We start from the raw sequence: 16,033 nt of genomic DNA, 5'->3' as shown, positions 1-16,033 counted from the left end.
AAACTTGATGATTCTGTTTTAGATTAGTGGAGATGCAAGAAAGTGCTGGGTTTCTATGGTCCACCATCTTAATTCCCCTCAATCATTTATCATTTCTTTGTGTTGAAAACCTAACTCCATTCACCTATTTCTTTATAAAGTACATAATAAGGTATTTAATCATTAACTATAGTTATCCTACTCAGCTGTAGGACAGTAGAATTTATTTCTCCTTTTTGTAGTGCCTCTTATCTGATCTCTCTCTCTCCTCTCTCTTCCCTGCCTTTATTCTACTATCTATTTGTATTAAATTATCCTTTTTTACTTCCACACAGGAGTAAAAATAAGCAGAATATGATTCTCTGTGTCTGGATTATTTCACTTAATATATTGTCCTCCAATTCCATCTATGTTGTTGTAAATTACAGGATTTTATTCTTTTTTATGATGAGCAGTGTTCTTTTGTGTATATATAAGACAGTTTTAATCCATTCATCTGTCTGTGGATACAGTGGTTAATTCCATATCTTGGCTCATGTGAATAGTGCTACAGTAAACATGAGAATAAGAGTATATTTTGTTATGCTGATTTTGATATGCTGATTTCAACTGAATATATACTGAATAATAGAATTGCTGGTTCATAGGGTGGTTATATTTTTAGTTTGTTAAGGAACCATCACACTGTTTTCTATTATTGCTGTACTAATTTATATTACCACCAACAGTACATAAGATTTTCCCTTTTTCCATAAGTTCATCAGCATTTCTTTAATGCATTTATATACTGTCAAGATTTTTGCTTGTCTTAAGTTTCAAATGATTGAAAAATAGGAGTTTCCCTAAGCTTATTGATGTTATTGAAAGTAAGACATGTTTAGCTTTGGATGTATAATATCTGATTTATTCAATTTTATCAATTTAATCAATGTTAAGTTGAACTGAAAGACATTGAAAGTCAAAAATTCTGGCAATGGACCTTCAGTATGGGGTATAATTTCTTTTGAAATGTGGTTTGAATACAATTTATTACCCAACTCGTCTTACAATAATTGGGGTGAAAAGTGACCACAAATGACTTCCAATACCTAATTATCAATACCTGAAATAAAGAGCAGAAAAGGATTGATACTTACTTTTCAAATTCCTCAGGAGTATTGTGATGTTATGGATATACCACTCTCCTTACCTTGGTCTTTCTAAGAACCTCATATGAAATACGAAAGCAAAACTATTTTATTGCAGTAGATGTAAACATACATTGTAACCAAGTTCAACATGTTTTCTCACCCTGTATTTAAGTTTTCACAGCAATCATCTTTCTAGCATAAGTATTCTCATTAGGATTCTCCTAATGGACACAGTTTCAATCATGCCAAAACTTCAGGATGGCGAAGTCAAATTCACACCTCGAAAAGAAAAATCTACAGTTTTTGAAGAGAATTTCAATGGTCATCTTGTTTTGCCTGAAAAATGTTAACAGCCACACAAACAAGGAACCAAATCGATGTACAGTGCTAGGGGTAGGTCAGGGTTGAGTAATAAGGAAGATATTTTCCCTAGCCAAGGGATACGATGAAAGGCAGACATTCATATGCACTTATATAATCAGTGTTTCATACTTTGAAGATTAGACAAGCTCTAGTTTGCTTTCCAGGAGCACAGAACATGTCAGCCCTAATCCTCAAGTAGAAGATGAATCTACAGGAAGGTGAAATAACATCATGTCCCTTTTCTAACTCTCCCATCATACATGAGTACATTTGCCCACTATCATGGTTCTTTCCCAGCCACAACTCACTAGAAGTGGCTCACAAAGAAGCATTAAGAGGAAGGGAATAGGAAAAAGCTTTTCCTACATCAACACCTCTTCAGGGGAAAATGGTCTTCCCTGTTGCTCACCAGTTTCATCTGAAAATTCCTTAAGAGAGGAAGTTAACAGAAAAGGCTGGGCATGGTGGAGTACATCTGCTATCCTAGTTACAAAGCATAAAACAGCAGGAACTTAAGATAGGAGGATTGTAGTCCAGGCTGGCCTAGGCAACAGGCAAGATCCTATTTCCAAAATAACCAGAGCAAAAAGGTCTGGAGACATGGCTCAAGCAGTAAAGCAGTAAAGCAAGTGGCTCAAGTGGTAGAGTGCCTGCCTAGCAAGCATGAAATCCTTAAAAGTGATAATAAAGGATTGGGGTCTAACTCAGTAGTGGAGTATTTGCCTAGGATGATCAATGCCCTGGGTTTGAACCTCAACACTGCAAAAACAAAAAAAAAATGTAATAAACTCACTATACATTATAACATTTAATAACACAAAATAACCAACTGTGCTTTATAAAAACAGACAAAAAAGAGAAAAAAAACAAGTGCACATCACATTACATTTTTGCAATATTTTAAATGTTAGGCTTAATAGAAAACAGTTGGAGTCTTTTTTTTTGATTCATCATTTAGTCTGCTGTCATATAACATGCCATATAGCCTCTGAAAAACTAAGGAGACAATGAGAGAAAACCAGAAAGTAATGTTTAGCATTATTATGAAAATAATTTTGACTTTATGGACAATAAAAAGATCTTGGGGACCTCCAGGGTTCCCTGAACCAAGTTTTGCTACATGAACTTACCCTTAGAGACATCTATCCATTGAGCCTGAAGATGATGGAGTTTGCCTGAAAAGTTAATTTTGCTTTCCTAGATGAGAATAGCAGCAATTTTGACAGAGGAAATTGAATCTGGATAAACAATTGAGCATTTAAAAAAAAATGAAGGTTCCCACTTAGATATATTGCTCAATAGTATGTCAAGTGTCTTTCTTTTGATGCTATTTTTAGTCATTATAATACAACTATATTATAATTTTGGATCAAGTATAGCCAATATACCACAGGATTGTAAATGGTAATAGTAGTTAATAGTTCAGGGAAGAAGAAATACTTGGGAACTCTCTGTACTTTTTGCTTAATTTTTTATGAATGTAAACTTCTCTGAAAATACATTCTATTAAATATATGTATATAAATTGAAAAGAAACAAATATTCACAATGACATGGTCCAAATACATCGATACAAATGCAAAATTGAGTTTCTATGTATCAATTATAATTTGAAATGATATTAAATGTTATATAATTTATAGTAGCAATAAAAGTATAAAACAGGGATAAATTGGATGACAGAAGTGAAGACCTACACACACACACACACACACACACACACACACACACACACACACATATACCTGAGAACCTTCTCTTTTTCCTTCAAATGTAGAGAGAGGATTGATTTAAGTCCCATGCAATTTTTGCTCCCTCAGTTTAGGCTTCTCTTCCTCAGATTTTCATGTATGCCTGTATGCCTCTGATTAATTCATGTGTATCACACTAAAAAGAAAATGTATTCAAGTAACAAGAGAGCAAGTAACCAGTAGAAGGGATGAGATCCTAGGAACTGTGTTGTTTTGGGCTGCTTGTTGACTGTCACTTTGCCTTTATTCCCTCACCTATGAATGAGGATGGTAACAGTCTCTTTCTCACAGAGTTGTGAAGACTGATGAGAAGTGTATTTTTAGAATTCAGATATGAGGGCAATGGTGATGATTATGAATGATATGGTGATGATGATGATGATAATGATGGAAATGAGAAGGCTCCAGGTTCCTCGTCATAGCCATCATCATCTCCACCATCATCAAATTCATGATGAAAATGATGATTTTACTATAATCAGGAAACCTAAGGAAATGACATGTATATAATTTTGTCTCTTTAGGTATTCTTTAAAATATTTTTCTTTTAACTCATTGATTTCTCACAGTGATTTTATGATATATGTTTTAATCAGCAAAGTCTTACGGTTTTTTTGAATGTTCAACTATGTCAAAACCCTCAAGGCAGTCTACTTCAGATGCCTGAGGAAGCAGAATGAACAAACTCTTCCATTTCTGCCTGGTAAGGATACTCTGACCGTAATCCTGACCCCTACGTGCCTGGCCTTACTGGCCAAGAATTCTCAGCTCTCATTTCACATGTAAACAGTTCATTTCCTCCATGAAGACATCAAGGAGCATTATAATACTCAGAGGTCTGAATCCAAAGACAATTTTTTCTAAAATCTGTTCTGTTTTGTGACTTTGGGTCTCTGTTGTATTGTTAGCTTCTTAAAAGAAGAGACATTGTCTTGTATATGTGACTTCTAATAACCTTTGAAGGCTATACAGAGCCTGGCACATATAAGCATGCAATCATTGTCCAAGGAATTAATGGGATATTTATTTAATTTCAGAAATAAATCTGAGTGATATAGTCACAGTCATGCTTCATATAATAAACCTATGTGGCAGCAAAAGGAAATAACATCCTCTTTTTTAAAAAAAAGTAGTGAAAAATACCATCAACCATAAAAATAAACATTTATTTCCAATGTAGTCTGTTGATAATCAGAGAAAGCAAAATAACTTGAGTTTTCTAATTTCTAATTTCCACAAGAAGAAATCTAGGGAATATGTGTGAGAATGTATAAGGGTATGGAATAATGGTGAAAGGAACATAAGTGGGACCAAGTTGAATTTATTGAAATAAGCCTTCTAAGGAGAGATTGTGCACTTAAGGTTGCAGCCAGGGAGTTTGAACCAACAGTTTGGTTGCTTGGTTGATTGAAACATGGATGAAAAGATAGTCCACCATGAGAAAAATTGGAGATGCCTGATCTTCCTTGGGATTGTGTTGAAAAGGGATTCAAGGTTTATGGACTCTAAGACTTATACCATGGCTATATTAGTCTAGGGCTTTTGGCCTTGGACAGAATTACTCCATCAGTTTCCTTGGTTCTGGGGCTTTCAGGCTTGGACTGAGCCACTCCACTGGCATTCTAGAGTCACCAGCTTGCAAACAACCTGTGGAGGGACTTGTTAGCTTCCATAATCATGTGAGTCAAATCCCCTATTTAATCCCTTCTTATATGTCTTTATCTATCTATCTATCAATCTATCTATCATCTATCTATCTATCTATCTATCTATCATCTTGTATCCATTCTGTCTCTCTGGAAAACCCTGTCTAATGTAAGTTCACAAATATAAAACACTTTCACATAGCATAGCAAATAAAGTAGAGTCAAGGCCAACTAGTAAAATGTGACTCGTGGTCTAGTTTTCTTTCCTCTTTATCCCACCATTTATTAACAAGAGATGACTACTGATTGTTCCTACATTCTGTTTCCTGTTTGTAGAATTGTTTATAGATTGTCCTACTTGAGAAAGGGTTGGTAAAGAGGATTCCAGAAATTATTTTTGGTTCTTGGCATCATTTCATTGGTGCTTGATTTTCCGTTATACTTAATCTCTCAACCTCATGTATAAACACAAACACAAACAAAAATCAAGTTATGTAATTTCAACTTATTGCATGAATACTAGTAGTTGAAGACACATAAGAAGATCACAAATAACAGTAATAATTATACCATAGTGAATCATGAGATAAGGGTGCTTATGGCACAGGGAATTAAGGCTAGATGAATAGATCTGCATTGAGTGATCTTTATAGAGAAGAAAACCATTAAGTTGAAATTTATAAAGATAATTTGGGGCAATGAAAGTGGGAAAAGCATGCCAGCTGTGAGTGTGTGTGTTCTCTGTATATGTGTGTGTGTGACAAAAGACAAAGACAAGTGTTGGATACTCACAAACTGATTTTTCTTTGTCTCATAGGATTCTTCCACATAAGCTAAAAACATTAACTACATTTTCCTGTTCTTAAAAATAACAGTAGCAACAGCAACAAAATCATTTTGATTAGCTTAATTTTTCTTCAATACCTTCTAGTCACAATTTCCTATATTATTACTTATACATACCCCCAACTCTCTCTTTCTAAACATCTTTGCAAATGTTTTATCTATTCATATGCCTGTATGAAAACCCTTTACAACTTTTTGTATTCACACATTATAGCTATTATCCTTCTGCATCCCCACATACTACCTGGGTTTGGCTTAACTCTGTGGACTTTTCTCTTGCCCAAGCCAACATGTAAAGTCTCTGATGGTTACTTACTTTCTCTTTTTTAACCTTTCTCTACTTGCTACCTGCTGTCTACTGTTTTGCAATGTGCTTTTCTGATTAACTCTTATGTCTTCTAGAGTTTACCCTTACTTTTCTCCTCAAATTATGGGCATGTGAATTTTAGCTTGGGTTTACTTCTATCTTAAAATAATTACCTAAGAATATTAACCTTCTTCATTTAATAATGATCTTTCTTATAATGTCTAAACCTCTGTTGTAAAATATTATCTCTACCAGACCTTTGTATTGGATGCCATCAGGCCCTCTTCAATACTTCCCCTTCATGTCCTCAAAATGAAAGTCTAAATTAAGTTTAATTTAGGTTTATCTGCACTCCTCCTCTACCATTTGAATTTGTGAATTCCTACCATTTTTCATCATTACCAGCTGTTTTCTGTTGACTCAAATACTTGTTATAGTTAAACAAACCTTGCTTGTTTAACTTTATCCTTTAACGTGTCAAAAAAATTTACCATTTTCTTTTTCTGCATGTATTTCATGATCAGTTCCCTCCATTCCCGTTGAAGTCATTTCAACTCGGGTATTCATTAATTTATCCCTCTTTTATCACAAATGTCTTATTGAATGATATCTCCAATTGTAGTATACCCATTTTCCCTCTATCTATCTGACCAGATACTGTGTAACAATAAAATTTCCCACTACCTATTCACCAATATGTAAACATTGTTGAACAAGTCTGTGTCCATGAACACAGTAGTGATTCAGGCAATAAGAAGATTTTTATAAAACTGTGTCCTTGCAAAAATGAATTATCATTAAATTGGACATAAAGTCTATACATATAAACTTACATGTATATATGTAAATTATATATACCTTAAAATTTACTTTATTTATTTATGGGGATGTGGGTATGGGTAGCTGCATATCATGCACAACTGTAGCTGTTGGGAACTCTAAAATGAACTAAGAACCAAATATTATCTACTTGCCTAGTATTAATTATCTAGTTCCACTCTCAGCTAGCTTCCTTCTAGTCTTCCCTATTTACACAGCTATTGACCTACAATACATGTTCACTTATTCCATGTTGACTTCCAAGAAGGGATGGTAATGATATCAAAACACAAAATAAGAAAAATGGGGTCTATCATATTTACAAATGAGAGGAGAAGTTAGGTGATCTGAAACAGTAAAAAAAAAAAATGCTTCCCAGAGAATAAACCTAATATAAATTTGGCAGATTGGTGGATAAGAAAAAAAAATTTGGCAGATTGTGAAGAGAATAAAAAGTTTGCCAATAGCATCTTTAAGGCTATTGAAAGACTCTGTCATTCTGGACTCTTCACTATGAATCAGGATGTTTTGTATGTGTGATTCTCATGAATCAACAGGAGAAGGCGTTTCCCCTTTGTCTTCCAACTCACTGTAAATGGGTGAATAGATGTTTAATTCTTCATAAAGACAATCATCTGGAATCTGAAAAGGGAAAAAATCACTCTGTATTAATCACAGAGATTAACACATCTCTCTTTTGTCTTTCTGAATCTTACACAGTCTTTCATTACACTCTAATCATTCTCTCCAAATATTGAGACAATTTTCTGGAAAAAATGTTCCAGAAAATCCAGGCCATATTTTTAAGGGATGAAGTTCAAATCCTTTGGACTGTCATTCAGGATTTTATTTCAGGCTTTCATCTACCTTATTTCCTTTGAGTTCTTCTCCAATCCCATAGACTGTAAGTGACACAGCATTGCAAAATGCCAGAATGGTGAGAAACAGCATCATTGTCACAATTTCCTATTGAATAACAACCAAAAACCAAAAAGACAAAGTCACATGGTGGATATCCCAAAAATTCATTCCCTCACAAAAGCCCTTATTTTCATTTTTCCCCATATGACCAGTCCTTACACAGTGACACAGACATGGGAAAACCAGTAGGTAGTCACTTAGGGAAGATAATTCCAACCTTGAGGAATTTGGCCAGAAGTGGGACAAGGGTCAGAATCTCCTTGGAATACATGAACCTACAGAACACTATGAGACAGAGGTTCCAAAAAAGGGATTGTGTGCATGGAAAAGGAAAAGAGGGATTCTTAGTTAGATCAGAAGCATAGCTTTTTCGCAAGAAATACATACAATGGTAAAAGAAGCCACAAAGCAGCTGTCGTCCTCACTGACATCCTCACATTGGTTGATGTAAGCAGAGCTGTAACTTAGATTGAGGATCAGGATGATAATTCCTGCTCCCGCAGCTATGCTGCTGACAGTGTTTGCTCCAAGGCTTCCTCTTACCTGATGACAAAGAAGAACACTGGACTTGACTTGCCAGCACATTCAGTAAACTGGTATGCATGTCAGAGTTGATTGCATCCAGAAAACTGCATTGGTTCAAAATTTTGATTTAAAAGGGAACTGTTAAAAATGTACTCATTAGCTACACATCTGACAAGGGATTAATAACCAGAATATATAGGAAATTCAAAAACTAACTTCCCAAAGAGTCAATAACCCACTGAATAAATGGGCAAATGAACTGAACAGACAATTCTCAAAAGAAGTACAAATGGCAACAAACATATGAAGCTCAGCATCCTTGGCCAAGAAGGAAATGCAAATCAAAACTACATTGAGATCCCATCTTACCTCAATCAAAATGGCTATCACGAATAACAAACAACAATAAAAGCTAGTGAGGTTGTGAGGAGAAAGGAACACTTATATACTGTTGGTGGGAATGTAAATTAGAACTACATTATGATTCAGCAATACCACTCCTATGCATATATTTAAAGAATATACTCAGGATGTGATAGAGCCAGTTGCACACCCATGTTTATTGCAGCACTATTTACAATAGCCAAGCTTTGGAAGAAGCCCAGATCCCCCACAACTGATGAAGGGATTAAGAAGATGTGGTATTTATACACAATGGAGTTTTATTCAGCCATAAAGAAGAATGAAATTATGCTGTTTGCAGGTAAATAGATGAAACTAGAGAACTTCATGTTAAGCAAAGTAAGCCAAGCTAAAAAAAAAAAATCAAAGTTTGCATGCTTTCTCTCAAATGTGGAAGGTATACCTACAAGTTAAATGTATATATACAAACATATATAATCATATAAGATTATATATGAGAGAGAGAACAAAATTGTGTTAATGAATACATTTGAAGGGGCTATGGGAAGTAGAAGAGAGAAAGAAAATGTTAGAGAATGAAAAATATTGAAGTAACCCATCTATATAAATATAATATAATGCACTGTACAGTAAGCTGTTGAATATTAGGGGAGCATGGTTATAGAATATGAGTAACAAAGGGGAGGGTGTTAATTGATAAAAGCATGATATACACAGACCTGAAGTACCAAGGCAAAATCCCCCTGCACTATCAATATACACTTAATTTTTTAAAAGTGAAGGGCAGAAGGGAAAAACAAATCTTTTCTGGCAGTGGCTACCAGTGAGAGGGCAGTGGACACAAGGAAAGAGGGAATGAGTGTGTATATGATAGATTTATTTTGCATCCATATATGAAAATGGAAGAACAAAACCTACTGAAATTGTTCTAGAAGAGGGGAGGAGGGGGAGGGAGAATGATGGATGGGGTAAATCTAACTAAGATATATATATTTTTTAACACATTTTTACATGAAACCAATGCTAGGACTATTTCTGCATAGCTATCCTTAACTCAACTAGCAAAAACGCTTTGTCTTCCTTATTATGCTTATGTCTTCTCTTCAACAAAATTAGTGGTAAGGGCAGAACAGGATCTGCCTGGAAGTGAGAGGGGAGGGAGGGTATGACTGCATTTAAAAAGAAGATGAGGGCTAGAGACGTAGCTCAGTGGTAGAGCATGCACTTAAACCTACAGGACTACAGCAGTAAAACAAGCAAACAAACAAAGCAACATGACATGCATGGTCTATCCTCAACTAGTCTCCTCATTTGGAGACTAATTGTTTATTTGCTCATGTGACTACACTTAAATACTTAGAAGGAAATGCCTGGGTGGGAACTCCTTTCAAACTAGTGTCAAAGTAATTAAACTTCACTGTGTATTAAATGATGCATATTTTAATGATTATATACAACTATTGTTGCAAGAATCCTTCCTTTCTTACCTTCCCAGGGATGCACAAAGACAAAACTGTAACTCACCAGATACATTCCATTCTTCTTTTCAGATATAATTGATAAAAATCCAGAAATACCAAACTGTTCAAAAGAAAAGGGGAATAAAATATAGTGAGCATCTGCCATTCACTGTGTGCCTTATCTCCCATCCTCCAAATATAAAGTAAAATTTTTGAGTACTGTATAAATCTATCTATTAGTGGTCCTCATGAGACTAGTATTTACTCTTCCTTCCTCCCTTCTTTCCTTCCTTCCTTCCTTCCTTCCTTCCTTCCTTCCTTCCTTTGTTTCAACCCAGGACTTTGCATTAAGTAGGTACTCTACCACTGGACTACACCTAGCCCAGGCAGTATTTCTTTATTCTTATTTCCTATAAAGTGCTTCTCAAAATTAAGTGTGTGTATAAATCATATGAGTCTTGATAAAATGCAGGTTCTTACTTATTAGGGCTTGGCTGGGTCCTGAGGGTGCCCAGGTGAAGCTGACTTTGAGACTCCATGGATCACTTCAGGAGGGCCGTAGGCTAGCAGCAACTGGTGTACTACTCTGCTTTAATAGTACTATCATTTAATTGTGCTTATTTGCTTACATGTGCATCCTCTGTGTTCCATTGTCAGCTCCTCTGGAGATGTGTATCTCCAGAGTCCAATATATATCATGCTATCATGTCTATGTGATTACTATCATGTAGTCATACAGTGATTATGAAAATGCACTGTTCAAAAACAGAGAATAGAAAGCAAAACAGGTCCTATCTGGGGGTTGGCACCAGTGGGTGGGGGAAGGAGATAAGGAAAGGGAATAGGAGGGTGAATATGGTGGAAATATGATGTACTCATGTATGTGAATGGAAAAAAAAATCTGTTGAAACTCTTCCAGGAATGGGGTGAGGGGAGAGAAAGGAGAATGATGGGGGGGTGAACTCAACTATGATATGTTGTAAGAACTCTGTAGATGTCACAATGTACCCCCCCCCGGTACAATAAAAGAAAGAAAGAAAATGTATGTGAGTAAAAATTTAGAGGATTATAAATCAGTAGCACAAATTCAAGCAATCTCTGAAAGATTCAGATGGTATATGGGTTAAGAGATACTTAACAAGGTAAATATTTGGGATGAAAAGACAGAGAAGAGATTTCAAATAAAATATGGTAGAGGTTTGAGGAGATTCCGGAACAAGTTGTCTTAGTATTAGCTTTGGTATTTAGCAGAGTGGCAAGTCAACGTGGCATTTTATGGTTAAAATCTATCCTTACGAATAAAATATTGATACAAAGCAACATAGGTAATTGCATAGTAATTATGCAGAATGAAGGAAAACAGACAGTGATATGTCCATTTATATAAAGCTCAAGAGAATTCATTTACATTCAAATTCATTTACATTTACAGAAAGGAGAACAACAATTGCTTCAGGATGAGGAGACAGGAACTGGAGGGAGGCAGGAAGGGCTTCCAGAGAAGCACAGGAAACTTTTGAGGATTCTAGACACACTCATCAAATTTGGGGGAGCATATGTGGTGACATTTTATGTGTGCATATATATGAATAAAACTTTTCCAATTACTCATCTTTCATATGTGCAATTCATCATATGTCAGTTATACCTCAATAAAGTTATATGTCCTTGTTTTCTCATTCAACAATCTATTTTCCAGACAGTACACCAAATCCAATGAGAAAGGAATCCAATGAGAACATACAAAAGTGGATTTACGGCATAGTAAAACTTCATCAAATGCCTGCTAGCTTTGTTATCCTCACCTTAGCAATATTTTTCCCATCCGTTCATAAAGAAAGAATTTTAAATTATTTTTAGTTGACAGATAAAATAGTGTGTATTTGTTGTGCAATTTTATTGATGAATATTGTTAGTATATTTTCTTGCATCAGATTCTGGAAATTCAGGTTCAATTTCTACTAGCTTAAACTTTCTTAGGCAAGTCTAACATTTTTCTCATCTGAAAAAAGTATGCTAAATTTTTGCCCACAGTTATTAAGTATGGAAAAACTTTTTTGTTGTTAATTAGCACATATATGAAAAAGTGCTTTGTAAACTGCACACATGTACACATTATACATTTTTTAAAGAATTGTAAATATGACTTAATACTGGAGATAAGTAATTCGGTTACACTGAAACAAAAGAAAAATCTATAATCAGCTGAGCTCACACCTTTAATCCTAGCTACTTGGGAGGCTGAGATCAAAAGGATTGTAGTCCCAGACCAGCCTGGGCAAAAACAGTTTGTAAGACCCCATCTCAATGGAAAACAAAAGCTGGGAATGTTGGTGCATGCCTGTCATCCCAGCAGTGGCAGAAAGCATAAAATAGGAGTATCATGGTCCAGACTAGCCTGGACAGAAAGCAAGATTCTATCTCTAAAATAACTAGAGCAAAAAGAGGTGGAGTTGTGACTCAAGCAGTAGAGTGCATGAAGCCCTAAGTTCAAACTTCAGCACTGCCAAAGCTAAAAGAAAATCTATGTTTAGCGTTATATCAGAAACAATTATAGAACATACTCACCGATAATGCTCCCCAGAATGGGTAGCCTGCTGTAAATGACGAAAATATCTCTTCCTCAAAGTCTGAAATATCAAGTACAGAGCAGACAATTGTTCCAAAACAAAGGCATATCAGACCAATGAAAATCTGGGTTACCTATGGTACAGGATACATGAATTTTTTGAGTTAGAACATATTTTTCTAAGAGTATATCAATTGCCTTATAAATGAAAGCAATATGAGAAATTGCTTTCGTGTTTCAGACTGTCCTGAGAAGTAATTCTAATGTGAGATTTTATAGTAATCCCCTGGCCACTACAAGAACTGAATTGATACAAGCATGACCTATTGCATAATGGCCAATACACATCTCATACACCTTCACTTACGTAGTTATGGTAGACATCAGTAATGGTTCTGTCAATATAAGTAAAGGCAGAGATTATGAAGCCTTTATTCCTGTCTGCCATTTGTATACCAGTAATTTAAAGTGTTCACAAGAACATGCTTATGTTTTCCCAAAAGGGCTCAACTAATATCAGGAATTCATCTATCAGGAATTTTAGAGAATCTTTCACTCCTCATGAACCCAAGAAAAGTAACTGTTGATATAACCAATACTTTTCCTAGAGCCATCCCTTACTCTAGTTCAGGCTAGAAGAGATACACTCACCCCCAGGAACTGCAGCTCTTTCTTCAAAAACGTCAGCCATGTCTGTGGTCGTGGGGATGAGGTGGGCCTCTCTGGCAGAGGTTTTCCACGGAAAGACACTTCTGAGGGTTCAATTTCAGGCACACTGAAATTTACCGGAATTCCAGTCATTAGGAAATTCTTTTACTCCCTGTGCAAAGTTGTTGACTGTCAGAAAGGGGAGTTTTATTTGTTTATTTTTAAAAAATAGTCCTACAATTGAAATCTTCATTTAATGACTGAGAAACCAAGGCTTAGAGGGTCCAAATAATTGGCCAAGAAAACTTGAACATTCTCTAAGTGATTAGGTGGAATAAAACAGAGCAATAAACACACCAATACTCTTATTCTTAATCCATGATTACCATCAGTTATTTCCCATCCTTGTATGTTGATAAGTGAAATCAAAACCAGATATGTTTGCCTATGGATTTCACAGTCCTTTTAACATAAAAATGTGCCTGGATATATTTTCTCAATGACACATACAACTTGATGAGCACAGAGGACCATGAAGGAGTGGGTTTGATGGGTGGCCCTCTATAACTATTTTCATCTTCAGAACAGGATCCCACAGCTTAAACTTCAGAAAGACCAAGCAGAAAGGAGGTCATTTAGCAAGGCTTCTGATGCCCAACTCATGTCAAATACAGAGGCAAGAGATCTGTATGAGTTATACAAAATCTCTTGTCTCACACCCCAAACACAAACCTCTAGTGTTAGAAAACCTTTTATTCCCAGTACACAAGGTGAGTGAAAATCTTCCTTCCCAGGAGTGAGATTGCCTATGAAAGCATAGCAGCTAGCTTCCTTAGACCCAATATGTTAACCAATTTAGATGAGTCCATGCAGAAATATGTGAACTGGCATCTATCTGCCCAGCAATGTGACTTCCCCGATGTGAAAAATGATGCAGAACAGAAAAGAAAAAATGATAGTCTGTGCTTACCTGGAGGGCTCTTCTGGGTTTGGGAGAGTGAGTGATGATCTGCTCTGGTTTTCCGTGTCCATTTTTTCATGAATTAGGCTATTCAGGAATGAAGAATATTGTATTAAGACTTATTGGACTTCCTGTCACAGTTGAGCTCTCATTAGAAGTTAAAATGGCTTTGACTCGTAACACTGATAATTATCTCCATAAGCCATTTGTCTGATAAGTTTGCCAGCTGATTAAGAATGATAGATTTTTTTTCTTGCTAGAATGAATAGAAAAAGTGAGAACTCTACTGAATAAGGAGTGGTATAAAATGAGGAAATTTGAGACTTCTAGAGTATAATTCTGCCCAAGACCCACAGGATTTTTGGTGCCTAAAAAGGAAACATCTTTGGGAGTTGAGAAGACAAAAGAGAGCTGCAGAACAGAAAGAAATGTTATTCTCTTCTGGAGTTGTCCCTTCTTGTTTCCCAGTTCAGCTATTTCTATGCATAAATTCTCCAATCTCACTTTTGGAAAGCTTGGCTTCCCTGTTTGAGGCACACTTGGAATCACACTCAAGCACTATTTGTGCTCGTGAATGTCAGTCTCTGAACCTGCTTCTTGTTTCACTACCTATTGTCTTTCTCTTCCTGTCTTGGGACACTGTTTATGTGACTTTCTTTAGCAGGTGGTTGCGAAGACAAGACAGGTAAATTTCTAAGTGTGTGAAAGTTGAGAAGTTTTCACACTGAAGTTTCCATTGTCTGCTAAAAACTAGAGTGACTCTGCTGCTTAGATCTTTGTAATGGTCAAAATGGGACAATATAAGCATGAAGCTGATTTTTTAAAAAGTTCTATGAACAAATCTGAACAGTACAGGACTCAGCAATTTGCCTAAATTGGGGGAGGAGGTACTAGCCAAACCAATGTGCTCGTTTGAATAGAATAGCTATGCCAGAGCAAAATGAGTGATGGGGGATTCACAGAAGGTCTGTGTTGCTTATATTTCCATTTAATTATAGACATAACTCTTACATGCAGGTTTGAAGTGTTGCATGCTGGTGTCGAGGGTCCTTGCCTTCACAGGCCAGAGAACTGGCTCTTGAGGCAGCTGATAGATGAGCCAAAGCTGGTATATGAAGTAGGATTTATTAGAGAGAAAGGAAAGGCTACAGTAGTGCAGTGGAGCCAGGAAATTGGTAGCTCCCTGCTCAGGTGAAGGCTGGAGCTTTTATGGACCTTTTAACTCTGGGTTTGGTAGGCTCTTTTCATTGGCTGTGGATTTGCAGGCTTTCTTAGGTGAACTGGTTTTGTTTTGCCCCTTACTGGGGGAGCAGAAACAATCTTCAGAGCAGCCCTGTGGCAGATCTATCAGAACCTGTATATCCTCTTCAGGGCGCAGAAAGGCAGATTTACAACTGCTCAGGATGCAGGAATCATAGTGCTCTCCATGGGGGGCTGGGATACTCACTCATCTACCTTAGGTCTCCAGACCCAACATAACCTTGAATGGATCTTCAATAAACCAAAAGTACTACACGTTGTATCCTAATCACCTGTGTTGTTTTCCTGGGATGTGATAACACTTCTCAAAGGAAGTTAAGGTATTTATTTGCATGAACACAGGATTCTAAAGGACATAGTGGCACATCTTTCATAGCAAAATTTTGCTAACTCATATACCATTTTTCACTGTGTCTTGGAATTGGTATACCAAACTAGTATACTATTTGTGTTAAGAAATTAAATGATTCACTTATACTTTCATC

At 36.1% G+C, this 16,033-nt stretch overlaps 1 protein-coding gene across 2 annotated transcripts; it reads right to left on the bottom strand.

Annotated features, from left to right (window-relative positions):
* Window positions 1–3,173: 3,173 nt before the first annotated feature.
* Ms4a2 (membrane spanning 4-domains A2) lies at window positions 3,174–14,525 on the bottom strand. 2 transcript variants are annotated; one of them, XM_020183755.2, is made up of 7 exons: window positions 14,298–14,525; window positions 13,331–13,454; window positions 12,679–12,813; window positions 10,175–10,231; window positions 8,150–8,305; window positions 7,709–7,807; window positions 3,174–7,483 (listed from the first exon to the last, which is right to left on the bottom strand). In XM_020183755.2, exons 1-7 carry the CDS (start codon window positions 14,357–14,359, stop codon window positions 7,385–7,387), a joined length of 732 nt encoding a protein of 243 aa, XP_020039344.1. In that variant the 5' UTR covers window positions 14,360–14,525; the 3' UTR covers window positions 3,174–7,384. The 2 variants fall into 2 exon arrangements, with proteins under 2 accessions (XP_020039344.1, XP_073902530.1); XM_074046429.1 differs by having other exon boundaries at window positions 13,331–13,499; window positions 14,298–14,420.
* Window positions 14,526–16,033: the final 1,508 nt, after the last annotated feature.

This window comes from Castor canadensis, chromosome 1 (assembly GCF_047511655.1).
Source record: "Castor canadensis chromosome 1, mCasCan1.hap1v2, whole genome shotgun sequence".
Classification (NCBI taxonomy): Eukaryota; Metazoa; Chordata; class Mammalia; order Rodentia; family Castoridae; genus Castor; species Castor canadensis.
Note: the sequence above shows the minus strand (reverse complement) of the source record. Positions and strands in the feature narration are given on the sequence as shown.